Raw genomic sequence first — 26,265 nt, 5'->3', positions numbered from 1 at the left:
ATAAGATGTACAGTATATACTTATGTGTTTGTATGTTGATAGGATGTACAGTATATACTTATATGTTTGTATGTTGATAAAATGTACTGTATTTACTTATATGTTTATATGGTGATAAGATGGACAGTATATACTAACATGTATACAGGGAAAATCTTTAAAAATCTTCTTCTCAAAAACTACGGGGCCAGTAAAGAGGAAATTTACACAAAAGCTTCCTGACATCAAATTTGTTGAACTCATTGCCCTCGGGAGTAAGTTGAGGCGACAATAGGGGATCAAAGTTTTACATACAAATATATAGGGAAAATTTTGAAAAATCTTCTCAAGAACCACTGAGCTAGAAAAAACTAAGATTAACATGAAAGCTTCCTGACATTAACATGAAAGCTTGATTCAAGTTTGTTAAACTTATGACCCCAGAGGCTAGGATGGGGCCACAATAGGGGATCAAAGTTTTACATAACTAATAAATAGAAAAAAGATATATTTGAAAATGTTCGCCTTAAGAACCATTAGGCCAAAGAAAGCTTCCTGACAGAGCAGATTCAAGTTTGTAAAAGTTATGGTCCCCAGGGGTAAGATGGAACCAGAGTAGGGGGTCAAAATTTTACATACAAATATATAGGGAAAATCATTAAAAATCTTCTGAAAAATCGCTGGGCCAGAAAAGTTTATGGTTACATGAAAGCTTCCTGACATAGTGCAGATTCAAATTTGTTAAAATCATGGCCCCCGGGAGTTGGTTGGGGCCACAACAGGTTAAAGATCTAAACTTAATTATAAATCTGTCTGTTTTCCTGGTGTAAAACTTATACGGTACCAATTTTGATGCACCAGATGCGCATTTCGACAAATAATGTCTCTTCAGTGATGCTCAACCGAAATGTTTGAAATCTGAAATAACAATGAAGTTTTAGAGCTATTATAGGGAAAAACAGGGTGTTAATTGGTGCTTGGCTAATCCAAGTGACTCTCTCAAATTTCTGTACAAAATGAGGGGTTTCCATAGACTTAAAATTACTAAGAAACATCAAAATTAAAATTATATACATGTATTTACTACTGTACTTTTCAAAAATGTCAAAACAAATTTGTTAACGATATAAGCAATGGACGTAAACAGAGTTTTTATAGGTAAGAAGAATTCCAATAATAGGCCTCTGTGTTTTCTTTATGTATCCTGTTATAAATTTTTAGTTCAAATTAGATGATTGCAGCAAGACTATTTCTGGTAATAATTACCTGTAGGTACAAGTGGTCTAGTTTGATCTCCACTGATAATTGATCATAGATCCCCATATCAAAGTGAGCAGTACCTACTCTGTGTATTAATTGCAGCAATCAAATGGCTATGTGTTTGTTTTGTTTATTAAAACATAAGCCGAAATTATACATAATTGCTGCTAGTCTACAAATTTCTATACATATATCAAATGCAGTTTTATTTAGACGGAATGTTTTCCATTATTTATGCATGCCAATGTAAAAATGTTTATTCATGATTAATTAGTTTTAGTGCTATAAATTGAAAATAAATATGTTAGAAATTATTTTGTTTTATTTCCACTAGTGAAATAATAGTTCTTGAACACCATATTATATGGTTTGTGGTATGTCAATGAAATATCTAATAAAAATTGAGCTAAATGCTAAATTCTCGGTATACCGGCCACCCCTCTAAACTGTCCGTTTTTTCTGGTCCGACAGCTGACCGGTTTAGAGAAGTTTCACTGTATTGTGATTATAAGTAATTTCATTTTCTTTTCTTTGTTGCTAGATAAACTGGAGAAACTAACAAAGTCACCCATTCCCCAAAATGTGAGAGGTATGTCACTACAGAATAACCAATCATTACTGAACGCATTTATTTCTTTGATTAAGTTTGGAATGTAATTGTTTGTATGTTAATGAGTTACAGATTAAGGTAATGATGCTTTCTTTTCATTTATTTACATGAACGTTTTGGTTCTTCAAAAGAAAATTTGAAAAATTGATTCAGTGTTGATTTCATTATCATAATCAAAGACCAAAACATTTCTCTTTTAGAAACCATGTGAGATTTTCTGATCAAAATGTGTCCATTGTCTTTTGGCAGTGTAAATTTTCATATTTTCATCTTCTTCTCCAGAACCAATGGGCCAATTTTAACCAAACTTGGCACAAAGCATCCTTGGGTTAAGGGAATTCAAATTTGTTCAAATGAAAGGCCATGCTCTCTTTAAAGGGGAGATGATCATTAAAATGCAAAAATAGGGTGGGGTCATTTAAAACTCTTTTTCTTAAGAACCACTGGGCCAGAAAAGTTGAAATTTAAATGAAAGCTCTCTGACATAGTGAAGATTCAAGTTTGTACAAATCAAGACCCCCAGGGTATGTTGGGACCACAATAGGGGATCAAAGTTATACCTGCAAATATATAAAGAAAATCTTTAAAACTCTTCTTCTCAAGAAGTAATGGGCCAGACGAGTGGAAATTTGCCTTAAAGCTTCCTGATATGAAGTAGATTCAAATTTGTTCAGATCATGGCCCCCGGGGTAGAGTGGGGCCACAATAGGGGATCAAAGTTTTACATGCTGATATATCCTTTGCCAATTTCAATCAAACTTGGAATAAATCATCCTTAGATGAAGGGGATTCAAGTTTGTTCAAACGAAGGGTCATGCTTTCTTCAAAGGGAGATAATCATAAAATGCAAAATTTGGGTGGGGCCATTTAAAAATCTTCTCAAGAACCAATGAGCCAGAAAAGCTGAAATTTTCATGAAATCTTTCTGACATAGTGGAAATTGAAGTTTGTGAAAATTATGACCCCTTGGTTTAGGAAGGGGCCGGAATGGGAGATCAAAGTTTCGAATGTGAATGTATAGTGAACCAAACTTGGCACAAAGCATCCTTAGGTGAAATTTCTTAATATGAAAGGCCATACCTATCTACAAGGACATGATAAATGATGAATTTTTAGTCAAGTTTAATAATAATGTTTGGTAATTAATGAATGTTTAGTCATTACCTTTGAAAAGTTTGAGTTTTGCTTAAGCTTGTTTATTGTGAGGAACTTCTGCTCATTTGAGCAATGTTGCCCATGGGCCTCTTGCTATATTTCATTCCAGCACATGTAATGTTCGACTATGTTGTCATTGGTATTCAGCTATGGGAGGCCAACAGAATCACGATTCTATCCCTGTAACAATGTGTTCATAAGTACACAATGCATCATTTGTTTATTGTAAATGTAAAAATGTAAATGCAGAAAATAATGTTAACTTGACAATTACAGTTATTGGTGAAATATCAGTCTAGTGGGTTGGAAGGACTGTAAATGCTGTTACACAATGCATTGATTTTATATCAGATCTGTAGAATGTTAAAATAAGTATTTGAAACTCTGGGCATAATTAGTTAATGCATCCTCAAGTATCAGCAATCACAAGCCAAGATAAAACAAGAAATGACAATACCCAATATTGTATCTAACAATTCAGGCATGCAGCATCTTTTTTTTGGGGGGGAGGGGGTAGAAATGCTAAAGAATAAAGGAACCTTTGCTAAACCAAATCCTAAATCAGGGCAGGAGGAGGGCACACACTCCATAGCATTTTCAAAGATTAATGTGATTATGTGACCCACATAAGAATACAATAATTATTTAACTCACAACTTTTATTATGGATTTAATGTATATAACAGACACTTGTCATCATTTTTCATGGGGGGGGGGGGGGGGGGGTAGTTGACAGGATGTAAAAATAGCAATTATCAATGATTACAAACTATTCCATTGTAAAGCTTTATAGAACAAATGGTGCATTTACCCATACCTCAACTAAGGTTTTACATTAATATACTTATCAAAGAACAAAGACATTCGTTACAAGTTTTGAATACGAATTTCTATCCATTGCAACCATTCTACGGATGCTGCATTGAGTAACAACATTTGCAGTCATTCGAACCCACTGGATTTACATTACACTGATAATAATTACTGCAGTTGTCACGCTGCATTTAACATTTCTACATTTTTATTTAACATTTTTAGGTCACCTGAGTAAACTCAGGTGACCTATTGCAATTGGTTGTCGTCCGTCGTTGTGTGTCGTCCGTCGTGGGTTAACAATTGAACATTTTTAAAGTCTTCATAACTACCTGTCCAATTCTTTTCATATTTGGCATGAAGCATCTTTGGGACAAGGGGAACATAAATTGTAAATTTCAGGACTCCAGCACCCCTGGGGCCCTACGGTTGGGGCAAAAACTCCAAAATTGACCAATTTTCAAAACTTTACTCTACAACCGCACACGTGTAAGAAAAACTAAATGCATAGTGATGTAGAGCAGGAAGGCCTCTATCAAAATTGTAATTTTCATGATCCCCGGGGTAGGAGTTCTGATTGATTGATTGATGTTTTCCACCACACTGAACAATTTTTAGCTCACCTGAGCTGAAAGCTCAAGTGAGCTTTTCTGATCATCCGTATTCCGGCGTCCGTCTGTAAACTTTTCACATTTTAAACTTCTTCTCAACAACCACTGGGCCAATTTCAACCAAATTTGGCACAAAACATTCTTAGGTAATGGGAATTCTAAATTGTTAAAATAAAGGGCCAGGCCACCTTCCAAGGGGAGATAATCAAGAAAGGGTAAAAATAGGGTCAGGTCATTAAAAAATCTTCTTCTTAAGAACCACTGGGCCAGAAAAGATGAAATTTATATGAAAGCTTCCTTTTATAATGCAGATTCTAAATTGTTAAAATCATGGCCCCCGGGGGTCAGATGGGGCCACAATAGGGGATCAAAATTTTACATACAAATATATCGGAAAAATCTTTAAAAATCTTCTTCTCAAGAACCACTGAGGCAGAAAAGCTGAAAACTTCCTGATATAGTACAGATTCTAAATTGTTAAAATCATGGCCCCCGGGGATCGGATGGGGCCACAATAAGGGATCAAAGTTTTACATACAAATATATAGGGAAAATCTTTAAAAATCTTTTTCTCAAGAACCACTGAGCCAGAAAAGCTGAGATTTATATGAAAGCTTCCTGATATAATGCAGATTCTAAATTGTTCAATTCACGGCCCCCGGGGGTCGGATGGGGCCACAATAGGGGGTCAAAGTTTTACATACAAATATATAGGAAAAATCTTTAAAAATCTTTTCCCCAAGAACTACTGAGCCAGAAAAGCTGAGATTTATATGAAAGCTTCCTGATATAGTACAGATTCTAATTTGTTAAAATCATGGCCCCCGGTTATCGGATGGGACCACAATAGGGGGTCAAAGTTTTCGGGGTTTTTTTCGGTTTGTTTTTTTTTTGGATATAGTGCAGATTCAAGTTTGTTAAAATCATGGACCCTGGGGATTGGATGGGGTCTCAAGGGGGCATCTAAGTGTTACATACAAATATATAGGAAAAATCTTTAAAAATATTTTTCCCAAGAACCACTAAGCCAGAAAAGCTGAGATTTATATGAAAGCTTCCTGATATAGTACAGATTCTAAATTGTTAAAATCATGGCCCCCGGGGATCGAATGAGGCCACAATAGGGGGTCAAAGTTTTTTTGTTTTTTTTTGTTTTTGTTTTTTATTTGTTTTTTATTTTGTTTTTTTGATATAGTGCAGATTCAAGTTTGTTAAAATCATGGACCCCGGGGATTGGATGGGGCCTCAAGGGGGGCATCAAAGTTTTACATACAAATTTATAGGAAAAATCTTTTAAAATCTTCTTCTCAAGAACCACTGAACCAGAAAAGCTGAGGTTTATTTGAAAGCTTCCTGATATAGTGCAGATTATAGATTGTTAAGATCATGGCCCCCGGGGGTCGGATGGGGCCACAATAGGGGGTCAAAGTTTTACATACAAATATATAGGGAAAATCTTTAAAAATCTTCTTCCCAGAACCACTAAGCCAGAAAAGCTGTGATTTATATGAAAGTTTTCTGATATAGTGCAGATTCAGGTTTGTTAAAATCATGCCCCCCTGGGGTAGGATGGGGCCACAATAGGGATCAAAGTTTTACATACAAATATATAGGGAAAATCTTTAAAAATCTTCTTCTCAAGAACCATTGGGCCAAAGAAGTTCACATTTACATGAAAGCTTTCTGACATAGTGTAGATTCAAGTTTGCAAAAACCATGGCCTCCAGGGGAAGGTTTGGGGCCATAATAGGGACTACGGTTTTACATGCAAATAGATATGGAAAATCTTCTGATATGGACCAAGGTGACTCAGGTGAGCGATGTGGCCCATGGGCCTCTTGTTTAGTTATATGGTGGCATCCAGTTTTTTATTAGTGGGAGAAAGAAGCCAGTTACAATGTACCTGGGAAGAGACCACCAACCTTCCGAAAGTAAACTGGGAAACTTTCTCACCGATGCAAGCGGGATTCGAACAGAGGTGAGAAGCCGTGTGATTTTGAGCGCGATGCTCTAACCACTTAGCCATGGAGGCCACTTGGGTAGGGGTTCTGACCCCCAGGGCGGGGACAAACTTGGTATATTATAGTGTTAATGTGTAAAACACTTAAATAACATCTTCTTTAGTGTTATTGATACTAAATTGAAACTAAATAGATATTTAGAAAAAACAGGTAGTCCTTTACCAAAATTGTAAATTTGATGATCCCAGGGGTAGGGGTTTTGGTATCAGGGTGGGGCCAAAATGGTCTGTTATTAAATGTGTGAACAATAGACATTTTTAATTTCTTTTTGATAACTATCATTCCAATTTTTATGCCCCCCTTTGAAAAAGAGGGGGCATATTGTTTTGCAACTGTCGGTCGGTCAGTCTGTCGGTCGGTCTCTAGACCATATGTTGTCCGCTCAATATCTTGAGAACCATTCACTTGATGATAATGACATTTCATATGTGGGTTAGTTATGAGTAGAAGAGGATCACTATTGTTTTTCAGGTGAAAAGGTCAAGGGTCAATCTACTCTGGACATAGGAATATAATGTCCACTCAATATCTTGAGAACCCTTTGCTTGAAAGACATCAAACTTGGCACACTGGTACATCCTAAGGAGTAGATGACCCCTATTGATTTTGAGGTCATGTGGTCTAAGGTCAAGGGTCAAACTGGGCATATTAATATACTGACCAGTCAATGTCTAAAGAACCCGTTGCTTGACAGACATCAAACTTGGTACGCCAGTACATCTTCTGAAGAAGATGACCCCTATTGATTTTGAGGTCACATGGTCAAACTGGACATAGGAATATACTGTCTGTTCAATATCTCGAGAACCCTTTGCTTGACAGACATCAAACTTGATACACTGGTACATCTTCAAGAGAAGATGACCACTATTGATTTTGAGGTCACATGGTCAACCCTTTTCTTGACAGACATCAAACTTGGTACACTGATACGTCTTCAGGAGAAGACGACCACTATTGATTTTGAGGTCACATGGTCAAAAGTCAAGGGTCACACTAGACAGGAATATAATGTCCGTTCAATATCTTGAGAACCCTTCGCTTGACAGACATCAAACTTGGTACACTGGTACATCTTCAGGAGAAAATTACCCTTACTTATTTTGAGGTCACATGTTTAAAGGTCAAGGGTCAAACTGGACATAGGAATATACTGTCCATTCAATATCTTGAGAACCCTTTGCTTGACAGACATCAAACGTGGTACACTGGTACGTCTTCAGGAGAAGACGACCCCTGTTGATTTTCAGATCACATGGTCAAAGGTCAAGGATCAAACTGGACATTGGAATATACTGTCTGCTCCATATCTTGAGAACCCTTTGCTTGACTGACATTAAACTTGATACACTGGTACATCTTCAGGAGAAGATGACACCTATTGATTTTGAGGTCGCGTGGTCAAAGGTCAAGGGTTAAACTGTACATAGGAATATACTGTCCGCTCAATATCTTGAGAACCCTTTGCTTGACAGACATCAAACTTGGTACACTGGTACATCTTCAGGAGTTTATGACCCCTATTGATTTTTAGGTCACATGGTCAATCCACTCATGACATAGGAAGATATTGTCTGCTCAATATTTTGAATTGATGATGCTACTCTCAATTAAATGATGTGTGTGTGTATAACCCTTTTCAATTTTGCACCATTGGGGGCATATGTGTTTTACAAACATCTCTTGTTAATTTATTTTTGATAAGTATCATTCCGATTCTTTTCAAATTTGGTATGAAGCATCTGTGGGACAAAGGGGACATAAATTGTAAATTTCAGGATTCCTGTAGCCCTTGGGCCTTGGGGGCAGGGCAGAAACTTTCCAAAAATGACCCAATTTTCAAAAATCTTCTCTACAACTGCACATGTGTGAGAAAAACTAAATGCCTAGTGGTTTAGAGCAGAAAAGCCTCCACCAAAATTGTAAATTTCATGATCCCTGGGGTAGGGGTTTTGACCTCAGGGTGGGGCCAAACTTACTATAAAGTGTTTATGTGTGAAACACTTAAATAACATCTTCTTTAGTGTTATTGGTACTAGATTGAAACTAAATGGATTTTTAGAAAGAGCAGGTAGTCCTTTAGCAAAATTGTAAATTTCATGATTTCCGGGGAAGAGGTTCTGACCCCAGGGTGGGGCCAAACTTACTATATAGTGTTTGTGTATAACACTTAGATAACATCTTCTTTAGTGTTATTGGTACTAAATTGAAAGTAAATGGATATTTAGAAAGAGCAGCTAGTACTTTACCAAAATTGTAAATTTGATAATCCCCCGGGTAGTATTTATCTGTAAATTTGATGATACTGTATAAAATCTTAGGAATAGCAGAAAAGTATGTACTAAACATGGTAATTTTACACATCTTGATTTATACTGTTGCTGAACATTAGAATTTAGCTTAGATAGTCAGAACAGGAATTTTTTTGTAGATACTTTTTCACTAGTACTCGACAGGTGACCGATAAGGCCTGTGGGCCTCTTGTATTTAACATTTTCACATTTATATTTAACGTTTCTGCATTCACATTTCTATATTTACATTGAACGAATGGTGCATTGTGTAGTTGCCAATACACAGTTACAGGGATAGAATATTGACCCTGTTGGCTTTCCATAGTTAGCTGCTAATTCACATGTTATTTCAGAGCAATATGATATTGAAATCGAGAAATGGAGAGAGGAAGACAAGGTTTACTATGAAACCCACAGCTACCCATCGGTGATGGAGAAAGCAAAGAACCAACCTTGCGTGACGTTTGTTGGAGTTCCTGGGTCCGGTAAGTCTGCCACGGCTCACCACATCGCCCTCAAGCTCGAGGAGGAAGGTTACGAGATTGTTCCAACCAAAGACATCAAGAAGATAGAGGACTATGGTGATCCAAAGAATCCGCAGGTTTTTGTTATTGATGATGTGGTGGGTGTCTTTGGCCTCAAAAAAAATAAATTAGATGTGTTGACTGATTATGAACAGAAAATAACACAGCCTTGCATGGTCAAGTCTAGAACTTTGATGACATGTAGAAAGACTGTGTTTAATGAGACACTACCTTACAAACCATTCCTTACCAAAGAAGAGACTGTGATTAAGTTACACAGTTCTGATCATGCATTAGATGATAATGACAAAAAACAAATTCTCCAGAAGTATGGTTTGAATGTTAATCTAATATCACCTGCATTGCTGACATCAGCATCTCACATGTTTCCTCTTCTCTGTAAATTGTTTTCAAAGGAAAGAAAATTCCAAGCTCTTGGTTCAAAGTTTTTCCTGAATCCAGTCCAATGTATCATTGATGAACTTGATGATATGCAGAGACATAACAAACTGAATTATGCAACACTTGTTCTGTGTATGCTAAATGAAAACAGGCTCTCAGAAAACATCCTAGAGGATAACAAAACTGCACAATTCATTAACATGAGAAAAAAACTTTTGAAAATTTGCAGATTAGAACAGTACACTGATACTTTCAAGTTTATGGATGCTTTGTCAGCAATGGAGGGGACATACACAAAACAATGTGGTGCAAAATACACATTTATACATGACTCCATGTTTGAAATCTGTGCTTATCACTATGGCAAACAGTTTCCTGATCAAATGTTGCTGTATATGAGTAGTAGTTATATTGCTAATTATGTCAAACTGCAGACAAGTGAACCAGATATTGTTAACAAATTGAAAGAGAAACAGAGTGATTCTCAATCTATTGAGGGGCATGAGAGTAGCAGTGATTGTGATGGAAAAGAGAAGGAGAGTGATCATAAAAACAGTGAGAGAGAGGAATCTCAATCTATTGAGGGTGATGAGAGTGGCAATGATGGTGATGAAAAGGTGAAACAGAGTGATTCTCAATCTATTGAGGGGCATGAGAGTAGTAGTGATAGTGATGGAAAAAAGAAGGAGAGTGATGATAAAAACAGTGAGAGAGAAGAATCGTCTGATCTGTGTATAAGGTTATGTGAGGATCAGTACCCACTGTTAGCAGAGAGATTGTACAGAGACACACAGAACATGGAACTGTATGATGTTTTCAGGAATCGGGTTTTAAAGCACCCCCAGGTGTGTCAGGCTTTTATTGGTGTGTTAGAGACAAAGTCATACCCAGAATTGAAATCCTTATTTCTGTCCAGTCAGGGAAATGTAGATAAGATAGCGAGTAAAAAAGAGTGTATGGAGGAGGAGAGTGAGGAGTGGTTTGAGAACTGGAGGAGACAGGAGGAGGTGCTAATGGGAAAGTATAGAAGAGAAAACATATGGTATGAACACAGGTACAATGTGAGAGTGATCAGCTGGGTGATTTACTATGGACATTATCAGATATTAAAGTACATAGTACAACAGACTGAACAACACAATGAAATAAGTGAATTGTTTACGATAACAGGAATTTCTCCACAGGAATCTAGATTCGAGATGTTTCCAAAGATTCAGAATAAAGTTTTTAATAGATCTAGAAGAGAAAGAATGGTAGAGGGATCTGGAGTAGAAGCATGCAATAATCCGGAGAACAATAGGCCTGTAGAACAATCTACATCTGGGATATATACATGTAATAAACAGGAAAGTGAAATCAGTAGGCTTGCAGAAGAGCGTAGATTACTTGTATTGAGTTGTTATAGTGGTGATATACAGACAGTCAGAGTTCTGCTTCCTATCTGTAAGAAAACAATCAATGAGATATATCAGATCAGTAAAGGTGTTTATGTGTCTCGTTCACCTCTTACTGCTGCATGTAAGGGAGGACATGTGAGTATAGTGGAGGAGCTGGTGAAGGCAGGGGCTGATGTCAATCTACAGGATAAGTACGGCAAGACACCACTGATAGCTGCATGTGAGAGAGGACATGTGAGTATAGTGAAGGAGCTGGTGAAGGCAGGGGCTGATGTCAATCTACAGGATTGTGACGGGAATACACCACTGATAGCTGCATGTGAGAGAGGACATGTGAGTATAGTGGAGGAGCTGGTGAAGGCGGGGGCTGATGTCAATCTACGGGATGGTGACGAGAATACACCACTGATAGCTGCATGTGAGGGAGGACATGTCAGTATAGTGGCGGAGCTGGTGAAGGCGGGGGCTGATGTCAATCTACAGGATAGATGGGATAATACAGCACTGATAGCTGCATGTCAGAGAGGACATGTGAGTATAGTGAAGGAGCTGGTGAAGGCGGGGGCTGATGTCAATCTCCAGGATGTATGGAAGATTACAGCACTGATAGCTGCATTTAAGAGAGGACATGTGAGTATGGTGGAGGATCTGGTGAAGGCGGGGGCTGATGTCAATCTACAGGATGGTGACGGGAATATACCACTGATAGTTGCATGTGAGCGAGGACATGTGAGTATAGTGAAGGAGCTGGTGAAGGCGGGGGCTGATGTCAATCTACAAGATAGATGGGAGAATACAGCACTGATAGCTGCATGTAAGAGAGGACATGTGAGTATAGTGGAGGAGCTGGTGAAGGCGGAGGCTGATGTCAATCTACAGAATAAGTACAGCAATACACCACTGATAGCTGCATGTAAGGGAGGACATGTGAGTATAGTGGAGGAGCTGGTGAAGGTGGGGGCTGGTGTCAATCTACAGGATGATAACGGGAATACACCACTGATAGCTGCATGTGAGGGAGGACATTTGAGTATAATGAAGGAGGTGGTGAAGGCAGGAGCTGATGTCAATCTACGGGGTAATTACTGGAATACACCACTGATAGATGCATGTGAGGGAGGACATGTGAGTATAGTGGAGGAGCTGGTGAAGGCGGGGGCTGATGTCAATCTACAGAATGTTGTCAGGAATACAGCACTGATAGCTGCATGTAAGAGAGGACATGTGAGTATAGTGGAGGAGCTGGTGAAGGCTGGGGCTGATGTCAATCTACAGGATAGATGGGAGAATACAGCACTGATAGCTGCATGTGAGAGAGGACATGTGCGTATAGTGGAGGAGCTGGTGAAGGCGGGGGCTGATGTCAATCTACAGGATGGTGACGAGAATACACCACTGATAGCTGCATGTGAGGGAGGACATGTGAGTATAGTGGGGGAGCTGGTGAAGGCGGCGGCTGATGTCAATCTACAGGATAGATGGGAGAATACAGCACTGATAGCTGCATGTGAGAAAGGACATGTGAGTATATTGGAGGAGCTGGTGAAGGCAGGGGCTGATGTCAATCTACGGAGTAATTACAGGAATACACCACTTATAGCTGCATGTAAGAGAGGACATGTGAGTATATTGGAGGAACTGGTGAAGGCGGGGGCTGATGTCAATCTACAGGATTATAACAAGAATATGCCACTGATAGCTGCATGTGAGGGAGGACATGTAAGTATAGTGGAGGAGCTGATGAAGGCGGGGGCTGGTGTCAATCTAGAGGGTATACTGGAGAATACACCACTGAGAGCTGCATGTGAGCGAGGACATGTGAGTATAATGGAGGAGCTGGTGAAGGCAGGGGCTGATGTCAATCTACAGGATGATAACGGGAATACACCACTGATAGCTGCATGTGAGGGAGGACATGTGAGTATAGTGAAGGAGCTGGTGAAGGCAGGGGCTGATGTCAATCTACAGGATAGTTGGGAGAATACACCACTGATAGCTGCATGTGAGAGAGGACATGTGAGTATAGTGGAGGAGCTGGTGAAGGTGGGGGCTGATGTCAATCTACAGGATGGTGACGGGAATACACCACTGATAGTTGCATGTGAGAAAGGACATGTGAGTATAGTGGCGGAGCTTGTGAAGGCGGGGGCTGATGTCAATCTACAGAATAGAGAGGGGAATACACCACTGACAGCTGCAGTAAGAAGGTGTTCTTTATCAATAGTGAAATATCTAGTAGAACATGGAGCTGACTTGGTTACTCAGGTTGTTGATATCAATGTGTCAGCAGTATATAATGCATTAATACTGAACAATCCAGATATAGTGAAATATCTCATACAGGAACAAAATAAAATCACTCCTGGTCAATGTAATGGAAATGTACACCTATTTAACTGTCTGGTGGACATCAGACATGCTGGAGTTAAAACAGACAGTAGGGATGACGTGGTGGTGACAGACAGATCGGTGTGGTGTGTGTATAGTCAGGGAGATTTGTGGAGGACAATCAGTGATAGAGACTGTGATGTACTGAGACGTCTGTTGTGTCTGGGTCTGGATGTCAATCAGTCGATACAGTTGTATGATGAGGACAATAAGTCTGATGTGAGACCTCTGTTGTATACACTGATTGATGAGTATGGTATTTATGTTTGTGATATAATGGAGAAGGTGGGAATCCTACTGGGGGCGGGGGCGGACGTCAATATCAGGGTGAGGTATAGAGAGTATGACTCTGTGTTAGACAGGGAGAGCGTGTCTGTTCTAGAGAGGACGAGGCGACTGGTGTGTAAGTACAGTGATAGTAGCGGTGAGTATGACAGGGTGTTCAGAATGCAAGAGTGCAAGAGAGTGATGTGTGAGATAAAGAAACATGTCAGAAGACACTCTGTATAGTCCCTGATAGAATAGTAGAGAAATATGTTAAGTTTTTCAGTAGATGTACTGAGTATAAAACCCAATAGGTTACCAGTATCTTTGTAGATAATGCTATTTATAAATTGTTTGGCCGCACATCTCTCTCGTTAAGTTTCCATTTGTTTGTGTACAATAATACAGTGTTTCACATGCATATATTCTGTAAATATTCGAAGCTTTCTGAAAATACTGAATAAAATCCAAGATTAATATTAAACGTTGGCTGTGACAGTCTATTGTCTAAGTCATTGATTATGAATAGGTGTACTTGTGTATAATACTTGATGCCTTTTTATTATGTACTACATGTAATTGCTTGCGTATGTTGCTTGCGTACGTTGCTTAATGCCTGTATATATGTACCATAAAATTATATGTATTTATTATCCATGAAATCAGTATCTAATACTTCTGTTACATCGGACGGTTGAAATGAATCATCAATAAATTGATTAAATACATTACACGTGTGTTACAATAAATTGATTAGATACATTACTCGTGTGTTACAATATATTGATTAGATACATTACACGTGTGTTACAATAAATTGATTAAATACATTACACGTGTGTTACAATAAATTGATTAAATACACTACACGTGTGTTACAATAAATTGATTAAATACACTACACGTGTGTTACAATAAATTGATTATATACACTACACGTGTGTTACAATAAATTGATGAAATACATTACACGTGCATTGAATACATTACCTGTGTGTTACAATAAATTGATTGAATACATTACACGTGTGGTACAATAAATTGATTGAATACATTACACGTGTGTTACAATAAATTGATGAAATACATTACACGTGTGTTACAATAAATTGATGAAATACATTACACGTGTGTTACAATAAATTGATGAAATACATTACACGTGTGTTACAATAAATTGATTAAATACATTACCCGTGTGTTACAATAAATTGATTAAATACATTGCGCGTGTGTTACAATAAATTGATTAAATACATTACACGTGTGTTACATCTTCCCCTTCTGAATTTCGTACATCTTGAATTTTAATTTGGGGTAAATACCAGCTTAGTATAGTGTCTCCCAACAGAAAATGGGTCAATGTCTGATTTTATACCGGGGTGGGGGGCAGCAATACACAAAACCAGCGTAGCTTTTCTTACATGGCGCCAAAACAGCACCCCATCTAAGCTACATATGTATGATTGAATAAACTTACTGACAATTTGTCTTCTTGTCTATATACCAGTGGTACCAGAAAATACATTCAAGTAAACAAAATCATGGAATTGGCTAGATGGAGCCCCCCCCCCCCCCCAACCCAACCCAACCCCCAACCCCAACTCCTAAAGTTTTCAGAGATAAGAAATACATGTGCTTAAAACGTTAAGAGGCACACACAGATTACCCTTGGAATTTCAATAATTGAAATATATCCCCTACGTAAGGGGGAGACCCCTGATATGTTTAGTTCAATCCTTAATTCTGAAGCCCTGTAGACCATTATGCATCTTCATAGACTTACATGTATATACAAATAGATTTGACTAGTCTTGGTGACTGTTGTTTATACATGTATCAGATATATTTGACTAGTCTTGGTGACTGTTTTTCCTATTCGCACTGTGTGTCTAGTACTTTTATTCTAAAGAAAGAGAATGTACCCTATGTTGTAACTAAACTGAGAAACCTCAATATGTACTCCTTTATGGAGTATAGTTTCACATTTCTCGCTAATGTCTAAAACTATATTTCCGTGGGGATCCGTGGTATGATAGGTCCTCAGTACCCCTTGCTTGTCAGAAGAGGTGGCTAAATGGGCGGTCCTTCGGATGAGACCACAAAAACTGTGGCCCCGTGTTGCACGATAAAGATCCGTTCCTGCCCAAAGGCCATAAGCGCCGAGCATAGGCCTAAATTTTGCAGACCTTCACCGGTAATGGTGACGTCCCCGTATGAGTGAAAACGTTAAGCAGTATATACAATCAGTCAATCAATCTAAAACTATGTGTACCAAAAGTACAGCTCAGATGAAGGACTAGATTTTGTTATTAAAGCACTTAAAATCGCGGAGGCTTTACCCCTTAGCCCCCCCCCCCCCCCCCCCCCCCCCCCCCAGCAGGGCTTTTCCCTGGACTCACTGGAGACTTAAAGGTGCCCCCAGACCCCTTGCCTCTGTGAATTATTCCACGCTCCCCTCCTATACTGAAATCCTACATCCGCCCCTGGGCGTTGTACATCTATGGGTATCGTTTACATTGTGGTTGGTTTTATTATTAAGTGAGAATTTGAGTATATATTTTTTTCAGTAAAGCGGCTTAATATGAACCCGTTCTATAGGGTGAGAAAGGGGAGGGGGTCTGTGCTACAACACTGACCTTGATTTTCAGGAACACCCCCACTTCCGTTTTTATGTGTTTATAGAGTCAGTTATACTCTCATCAGTTATTGATACTAGACACTTTCTATATATTTATTTAAACATTTGTAATCAAGTTCAGACCCCTAGGAAAAGAGGGTTAAAGGGGCGTGAGAAAAGCTAGCTGCAAAATTAACTAGTGTAGAAAATTCCACATCCGGGGTTTCAACAATCTCGTTTAAAGTCAGCATTTCGTAAATTCTATCGTTGTTATAACGATCTAGTTTGCTAATACAACCTATCATTAGGTCAAATACTGTCTGACGTGTCTCATACGTGTACCGATTGTCAGGCCGGTTTCGACACACTGATTGTGACTACGGATAACTCAGTTTACCTGATCAAGAGATAGGGCTCACGGCGGATGTGACCGGTCGACAGGAGATGCTTTCTCCTCCAAGGCACTAGCTGCAGAACTGAAACTCGTCTGAAAAAATATTGGGACACATCGGAGTGCTACAGATCCACCCCTTGTAAAACCTTCGATTTACGGTGCACAAAAAATGCGCACAGTTGAGGTCTTAAATATCGCTATATTCTTAAATCGCCGTCTCATAAATTTCATATCAAAAATTTTCTAACCTATTTTCCTACTATACTAATTGTGTCCAAACATACCTTCAAAAATCAATTAAAGCCCCATGCAACCCGAAAACTCGCAGCTTTTAAGGATTTCGTTCGTTAATGTTAATTCCACCTCTGGTTTATCCAGGGGTCCGTGTCTGCCCAACTCTCTATTTTTATTGCATATAGGAGTTATGAGATTGATCGCTATTCGTTATCTTCACCTAGCAATATAGTTTACGCATTGTCGCTCTTTCATTCAGAAGAGGACTATGATGTCTATGAGATACATGTAGGCTTGTAGCAATCAAACACCTCTACAGGACAAGGGTAGACAACTCTACTGGAGAATGTGTTTCGGGGGGATCCCCTTGTGTTCTTCTGTGTCAAGAGAAATAAAAATATAAATGTAGAAATACTAAATAATAGACACTCTTGGCCTAGTGATCTTTGTTTTAAAGTCACATGAGTCACTCACGGCCACAACTTTAACCTGTACTACCTGTAGATAGTTGTGTAATATTCGTAAACTTTACATTTTCATCTATTTTTTTACCAGAACCACTGGGCCAATTTCATCCAAACTTGTCATACGGATCTTTGGGTAAAGTGGATTCACCTGTGTTCAACTGAAGGGCAATAATCCCTTCAAAGGGGAGATAATCAAGAAAAAATAAATAGCAGGGACATTTAAAAATCTTCTGTAGAACGACTGGACCAGAGAAGTTCAAATTTACATGAAAGCTTCCTGATATAGTGTAGATACAAATTTGTTCAAACCATGGCCTCCCCAGGAGTAGGAAGGGGCCACAAAAGGAGACTCAGTTTTTATATGGGGGAGACAAAGCAAATCTTTCAAAATCTTTTTTCTCAAGAACAACAGTACCTTGATGAGTCATATTGATATGCAAGTAATAGGGGATTGGAATTCTACATAGCAATATACGTTTTACTCAATAACCGGAAGGACATGACCACTCATATTTTAACAAGCAACTCTGGGTCGTGCAGATAACATTTTGTTCAAATCATGATCCCCGGGGATAGAGTGGGGGCACAATCGGGGATTAAAGTTTTGCATGGGAATACGTGTAGATGTATATAGGAAAATAATCTTTAAAGAAAATCCTCAATAACAGCAGTGCTATGATTACTGGTATTGATTAATGCAATCATTCCCAGGTGAAGATTGTTCTAATCATGAACCCCAGGGGTAGGGTGGGGCCCAGATAGAGAATCAAAGTTTTACATGGTGAAATATAATTTTTTTTTCTAAATCTTCTTCTCAAAGACAACGTGGTCGTGATTACTCGTATTAATTAATATGCAAACATTCCTAGGTAGTTAAGGATAAAGTTTGTTCAAATCACGACCCCCTAGGTTAGAGTGAGGCCACAATAGAGATACAAGTTTTACATGGGGATATATAGGACAATACTTTTAAAATATTGGTATACAAGCATACAGTGCGTGATCCGAGGGAATAGGATTGGGCCACAATAGAGGATCAAAGTTTTATATAGAAACATATTGGAAAATTCTTTAAAAAATATTTTCTCAGTAACAGCAAGGACATGATTATGTTAATGTGCAAGCAGGTATGGCAGATTTAAGTTTGTATAAATTATGATCCTCAGGGGTATGATGGGTTTTAAATAGGGATCTAAGCATATCCATGGGGTCATAAATATTAAAGCTGACATGAATTCACCAATGCGCATTGTTCCCCTTTCATCTCCACCTACCGCTATAATCTCAATTTCTATTCTCATGCCTATCGCTATATTCTCAATTTCTATTCTCATGCCTATCGCTATATTCTCAATTTCTATTCTCACGCCTACCGCTATATTCTCAATTTCTATTCTCACGCCTACCGCTATATTCTCAATTTCTATTCTCACGCCTACCGCTATATTCTCAATGTCTATTCTCACGCCTATCGCTATATTCTCAATTTCTATTCTCACGCCTATCGCTATATTCTCAATTTCTATTCTCACACCTATCGCTATATTCTCAATTTCTATTCTCACACCTATCGCTATATTCTCAATTTCTATTTTCACACCTATCGCTATATTCTCAATTTCTATTCTCACACCTATTGCTATATTCTCAATTTCTATTCTCACGCCTATCGCTATATTCTCAATTTCTATTCTCACGCCTATTTCTATATTCTATCCTCACGCCTATCGCTATATTCTATTCTCACGCCTATTGCTATATTCTATTCTCACGCCTATCGCTATATTCTCAATTTCTATTCTCACGCCTATTTCTATATTCTATTCTCACGCCTATCGCTATATTCTATTCTCACGCCTATCGCTATATTCTATTTTCATGCCTATATTCTCAATTTCCATTCTCACGTACGCCTATCGCTATATTCTCAATTTCTATTCTCACACCTATCGCTATATTCTCAATTTCTATTCTCACGCCTATCACTATATTCTCAATTTCTATTCTCACGCCTATCACTATATTCTCAATTTCTATTCTCACGCCTATTGCTATATTCTATTCTCATGCCTATCGCTATATTCTATTCTCACGCCTAGTGCTATATTCTATTTTCATGCCTATATTCTCAATTTCTATTCTCACGCCTATCGCTATATTCTCAATTTCTATTTTCACGCCTACCGCTATATTCTCAATTTCTATTCTCACGCCTATCGCTATATTCTCAATTTCTATTTTCACGCCTACCGCTATATTCTCAATTTCTATTCTCACGCCTATCGCTATATTCTCAATTTCTATTTTCACGCCTACCGCTATATTCTCAATTTCTATTCTCACACCTACCGCTATATTCTCAATTTCTATTCTCACGCCTACCGCTATATTCTCAATTTCTATTCTCACGCCTACCGCTATATTCTCAATTTCTATTCTCACGCCTACCGCTATATTCTCAATGTCTATTCTCACACCTATCGCTATATTCTCAATTTCTATTCTCACACCTACCGCTATATTCTCAATTTCTATTCTCATGCCTACCGCTATATTCTCAATTTCTATTCTCATGCCTATCGCTATATTCTCAATTTCTATTCTCACGCCTATTGCTATATTCTATTCTCACGCCTATTGCTATATTCTATTCTCACGCCTATCGATATATTCTATTCTCACGCCTATCGCTATATTCTATTTTCATGCCTATATTCTCAATTTCTATCCTCATGCCTATCGCTATATTCTCAATTTATATTCTCACGCCTATCGCTATATTCTATTCTCACGCCTATCGCTATATTCTATTCTCATGCCTATCGCTATATTCTCAATTTCTATTCTCACGCCAATCGCTATATTCTTAATTTCTATTCTCACGCCTATCGCTATATTCTCAATTTCTATTCTCACGCCTATCGCTATATTCTATTCTCATGCTTATCGCTATATTCTCAATTTCTATTCTCACGCCAATCGCTATATTCTTAATTTCTATTCTCACGCCTATCGCTATATTCTCAATTTCTATTCTCACGCCTATCGCTATATTCTATTCTCACGCCTATTGCTATATTCTATCCTCACGCCTATCGCTATATTCTCAATTTCTATTCTCACGCCTATCGCTATATTATATTCTCACGCCTATCGCTATATTCTATTCTCACGCCTATCGCTATATTCTCAATTTCTATTCTCACGCCTATCGCTATATTCTATTCTCACGCCTATCGCTATATTCTATCCTCACGCCTATCGCTATATTCTCAATTTCTATTCTCACGCCTATTGCTATATTATATTCTCACGCCTATTGCTATATTCTATTCTCACGCCTATCGCTATATTCTCAATTTCTATTTTCATGCCTACCGCTATATTCTCAATTTCTATTCTCACTCCTACCGCTATATTCTCAATTTCTATTCTCACTCCTACCGCTATATTCACAATTTCTATTCTCACGCCTACCGCTATATTCTCAATTTCTATTCTCACGCCTACCGCTATATTCTCAATTTCTATTCTCACACCTATCGCTATATTCTCAATTTCTATTCTCACACCTACCGCTATATTCTCAATTTCTATTCTCATGCCTACCGCTATATTCTCAATTTCTATTCTCACGCCTATTGCTATATTCTTTTCTCACGCCTATCGCTATATTCTCAATTTCTATTCTCACGCCTATCGATATATTCTATTCTCACGCCTATCGCTATATTCTATTTTCATGCCTATATTCTCAATTTCTATTCTCACGCCTATCGCTATATTCTCAATTTCTATTCTCACGCCTATCGCTATATTCTCAATTTCTATTGTCACACCTATCGCTATATTCTCAATTTCTATTCTCACGCCTATCGCTATATTCTCAATTTCTATTCTCACGCCTATTGCTATATTCTCAATTTCTATTCTCACGCCTATTGCTATATTCTATTCTCACGCCTATCGCTATATTCTATTCTCACGCCTATCGCTATATTCTATTCTCATGTCTATATTCTCAATTTCTATTCTCACGCCTATCGCTATATTCTATTCTCATGCCTATCGCTATATTCTCAATTTCTATTCTCACGCCAATCGCTATATTCTTAATTTCTATTCTCACGCCTATCGCTATATTCTCAATTTCTATTCTCACGCCTATCGCTATATTCTATTCTCACGCCTATCGCTATATTCTATCCTCACGCCTATCGCTATATTCTCAATTTCTATTCTCACGCCTATCGCTATATTATATTCTCACGCCTATCGCTATATTCTATTCTCACGCCTATCGCTATATTCTCAGTTTCTATTCTCATACCTATCGCCATATTCTCAATTTCTATTCTCACGCCTATCGCTATATTCTATTCTCACGCCTATCGCTATATTCTATTCTCACGCCTATCGCTATATTCTCAATTTCTATTTTCACGCCTATCGCTATATTCTTAATTTCTATTCTCACGCCTATCGCTATATTCTCAATTTCTATTCTCACACCTATCGCTATATTCTCAATTTCTATTCTCACGCCTATTGCTATATTCTCATTTTCTATTCTCACGCCTACCGCTATATTCTCAATTTCTATTCTCACGCCTACCGCTATATTCTCAATTTCTATTCTCACGCCTACCGCTATATTCTCAATTTCTATTCTCACGCCTACCGCTATATTCTATTCTCACGCCTATCGCTATATTCTATTCTCACGCCTCTCGCTATATTTTCAATTTCTATTCTCATGCCTATCTCTACACACCGATGATATAAGACTGAGAGCACAATTCATGCTCCAAAGCATTCAGGAATAGCATTCACCCGATCACGTTATAACATACGCAAAGATTTGTAGAAACACACTCCAGATGCCAAAACGGCGATTTGGTATAGGAAACGAGGTGAGAGCCTGAGTAGAGGGAGGGGATACCAAGACATCAGTGGCGAACCAGCTACCATTGAGGAAATGCAGTTTAAGACAGTCGGAGATAGCATTCTGACAGAACCAGGCATCCTGTTTGCAAAGAATACCGTCGAGGGTTACCTGGAGTTGTACTCTGTCCAGGACAGAATAGTGGTGAACAATGGGACTCAGGAGTTGGATATTTATAACAGTTTGCACGAAGAAGAACTGAAGACTCTAAGAGAGTCATTGTTCCCGGAACCACTTCCACCCACTAAGTTTCTCCTTCGCAGCTGTTAATATTTTCGTGAGGAACAAAGATAGGGCCTTGATATAACATTTAGTCGATCCAGCAATGTATGTATGTTTGGAAAGACTGTGAAGTTTAGGAATCCAGTATAGGTATGGTAACTTAGATTCATCGCTCTCATTGGCTAGGATGATAAATGTGTCTAAAACTGAAGCATGTTTTTGAAGAATTTCATCTTTTGAAAGGGCAGTACGATTACCAAACGGAGAATTAATAGCAAGTACGTTCGAAATACAGTTGTGATAATGAGCCTTATAAACTAATGTTTTACAAGCTTTGTCAAGTGAAACCAAAACATAAATCAGTGACATGTTATATTTGAAATATCCATGCAATGATATTCGACCGGTCGACAGGAGATGCTTACTCCTCCTAGGCACCTGATCCCACCTCTGGTATGTCCAGGGGTCCGTGTTTGCCTAACTATCTTGTTTTGTATTGCTTATAGGAGTTATGAGATTCATCACTGTCCGTTATCTTCACCCTTCATTAATACTAGTTATACAATGTGAATTGACGGAAAACAGTGGCGTTCGTATACTAGCATAGAAGGAAGACGTGTCTTGTATTTTCATTACTTGAATATTAATTCAGTTCACGTATAGACGTATAAACAGACTATGTACAACATGGGCGCAAAAGATGAACATTGAATAAAGTTGTGTATATAGGGAAACTGTCAATGGTACTGAAAACATATACAGAACCTGCAGGATTTGAACCCGGAATATTCACTACTGTAGTTTGTAAGTTCAGGAACACTTGAACGACTCAGTTATGTTTGAAATTTTAATGTACTATACAGAAGATCAACTTTGTATCTTTGAACTTTGTTCCAACCCCCCTCCCCACCCCCATCCGGAAAAAAAACCTCAGAATAAATAGAGAATATCTTTAAAAATCATCTTCTCAAGAACCAATGCGCCAGAAGAGCTGAAATTCATATGAAAGCTTCCTGACATAGTGCAGATGCAAGTTTGTTCAAATCATGGGCCCCGGGGGTAGCTTTGGGACACACTAGGGTATCAAAGTTTTACATGAGAATAAATAGAGAAAATCTTTCAAAATCATCTCAAGAACCAATGAGCCAGAAGAGCTGAGATTTACATGAAAGCTTCCTGACGTAGTGTAGATTTAAGTTTGTAAAAATCATGGCCTCCAGGGGTAGGTTGGGGCCACAATACGGAGTAAGGTTTTACATGCAAATGAGTCTTCAGATATGGGCCAAGGTAACACAGGTGAGCGATGTGGCCCTTGGGTCTCTTTCTTTCCATATAAACCATTTTCCCAGGCATCTGTGTTAAAGTTGTATGGTCCGAATTACGATATTTCTTCCATTTTGTAAAAACAGCATTAAATCATCGCACGTATGCAGTTATGAGACTGTATGACATGTCATACCTCATTTCACCTGTTTTAACCAAAATTATTTGATTTCAATTCGGTGTTTACAAACAACCGCGTCACTCTGCCATTTCATGTTACAGTCACTTGACCAGTTCAAACGTTCAGATCATCGGTGATCTTATCTGTGTAAAGCTGTGTATATTGTTATAACAGTACCGAGCCATAAGTTTAATAGAAATAAAAATATCAAATACCTTTTATTAATTCGTTCCCCTGACGCGTGTGTGGCAATTTATAGACGTCTAACAATGTATAATTATGTTATAATTTTGTGACCGTGAACTTCTCTATTGTGAACTGTTTGGACTGTTAAAGTGCTAGGATTTTATAGAGTATAGTTTCATAATTTCATAGTTTTCAGGACATTATATAGCCTTTCGTCTTAGACATAATTTCTGGTAAAGCTTTGGCATCTTAACCAGACAGGATAGTTAAGCGGTCTGTTCTCTGATTTCCTGTTTATTTGTCCGTCATCCAGGAGATTCAATCACCAATTTATCAGGTTTTTGTATTTGTTGTGACTTTATGAAAACAGGACAGGAAACTGTAGCAGTAGCACAGTTATATCTTATGTGCCAGGCCACTTAAATTAAACAAAGTTAAACATACAACATTTCAGTGATGGGGAATATTAAAAAATAAAATGGAGAAATTAAATAATTGATAGAAATTCGCTTCGCTGTGGGGGAATGTTATTCGGACAAATTATTTGCGTTAACAGACCTATGTGAGAGGGACTTCCGGTTGATGGACATCATTTCCGGTTATCAAATGAGAAAAGGGGGAGGTTCGAGCAAAAGCTAAATGACGCTAACAAAATCTACAAAAACTAGTGAAATGAAGCACTACAAAACAACTACAAAACATCTTTTCTATTTTGTTTACAAACTTCTAGTTGTAGTGCACCATTACTGAATCGTGAGATATATGTTGTGAGGTTGACAACATTACTGAATCGTGAGATATATGTTGTGAGGTTGACAACATTACTGAATCGTGAGATATATGTTGTGAGGTTGACAACATTACTGAATCGTGAGATATATGTTATGAGGTTGACAACATTACTGAATCGTGAGATATATTTTGTGAGGTTGACAACATTACTGAATCGTGAGATATATGTTGTGAGGTTGACAACATTACTGAATCGTGAGATATATGTTGTGAGGTTGACAACATTACCGAATCGTGAGATATATTTTGTGAGGTTGACAACATTACCGAATCGTGAGATATATGTTGTGAGGTTGACAACATTACCGAATCGTGAGATATATGTTGTGAGGTTGACAACATTACTGAATCGTGAGATATATGTTGTGAGGTTGACAACATTACTGAATCGTGAGATATATGTTGTGAGGTTGACAACATTACTGAATCGTGAGATATATGTTGTGAGGTTGACAACATTACTGAATCGTGAGATATATGTTGTGAGGTTGACAACGATGAGGACAACGTGAGAACACAAAGAAGTTGTTTGAAGTGAGAAAAATAATCGTAAAGAAATAATTATTCACATTTGCAGGTCACTAAATGCATATTCGCACAGGATTTAGTTATAACAACGAAATAAATATTTATTCGTGCATACATACATAACTACATGTACCAAGAATAACCCATGAAATTTCCAGCGAGGTCCTTTAATGCACGGATGTTTGTCCTAGGCTGTCATTTATGTGGGAGGAAACCGGAGTCAGGGGCGTAACTAGGACTATTTCGATGTGTAGGCACGAAAGATAAAACAAGGTTTCACCGAGTCGCGAAGCGCCGAGGGGGTAGGTGCAGGAGGGGTGGCCCCCTCTCGCTGGGGGGTGGGGGGTCACCCCCGAGAAAATTTTGAAATATTAGGACTCGTTTGCACTATTCTGAGCATCAAGATGATTGCAATAAACATTAAATATTGTATAACTTTTGAAAATTTAAACTGTTAAGTCCGAGAGCGAGTCATTGTGATCACCAAAGTTTAGAAAAAATATATAACCATTATGTAGAATAGATTATAAAAAGAAAAGCTCCGACGAAATGAGAATTTTATATCCAATTTTAGATACTAGAAATATATATGAACAACTTATATTTTGCAAACATTTGTAATGATTCCGGATATTTGAGGTACGACCATGCGGAGTTCTCAATTAGTCACTTTACATCACGTGATCTCATTTGTGTATAAATACCGAGACTCCGC

At 38.1% G+C, this 26,265-nt stretch overlaps 1 protein-coding gene across 1 annotated transcript in view; it reads left to right on the top strand.

Annotated features, from left to right (window-relative positions):
• The window catches only part of LOC130053120 (serine/threonine-protein phosphatase 6 regulatory ankyrin repeat subunit B-like), a 107,290-nt gene extending 92,811 nt beyond the window's left edge, over window positions 1-14,479 (top strand). Inside the window, exon 2 of the mRNA XM_056159736.1 lies at window positions 11,229-14,479. Coding sequence (XP_056015711.1) covers window positions 11,229-13,964 — 2,736 coding nt within the window. The 3' untranslated portion in view covers window positions 13,965-14,479. The remainder of the gene's footprint in view (window positions 1-11,228) is intronic.
• The last annotated feature ends 11,786 nt before the right edge of the window (window positions 14,480-26,265 follow it).

Source organism: Ostrea edulis, chromosome 3 (genome assembly GCF_947568905.1).
Source record: "Ostrea edulis chromosome 3, xbOstEdul1.1, whole genome shotgun sequence".
NCBI classification, from domain to species: domain Eukaryota; kingdom Metazoa; phylum Mollusca; class Bivalvia; order Ostreida; family Ostreidae; genus Ostrea; species Ostrea edulis.
Note: the sequence above shows the minus strand (reverse complement) of the source record. Positions and strands in the feature narration are given on the sequence as shown.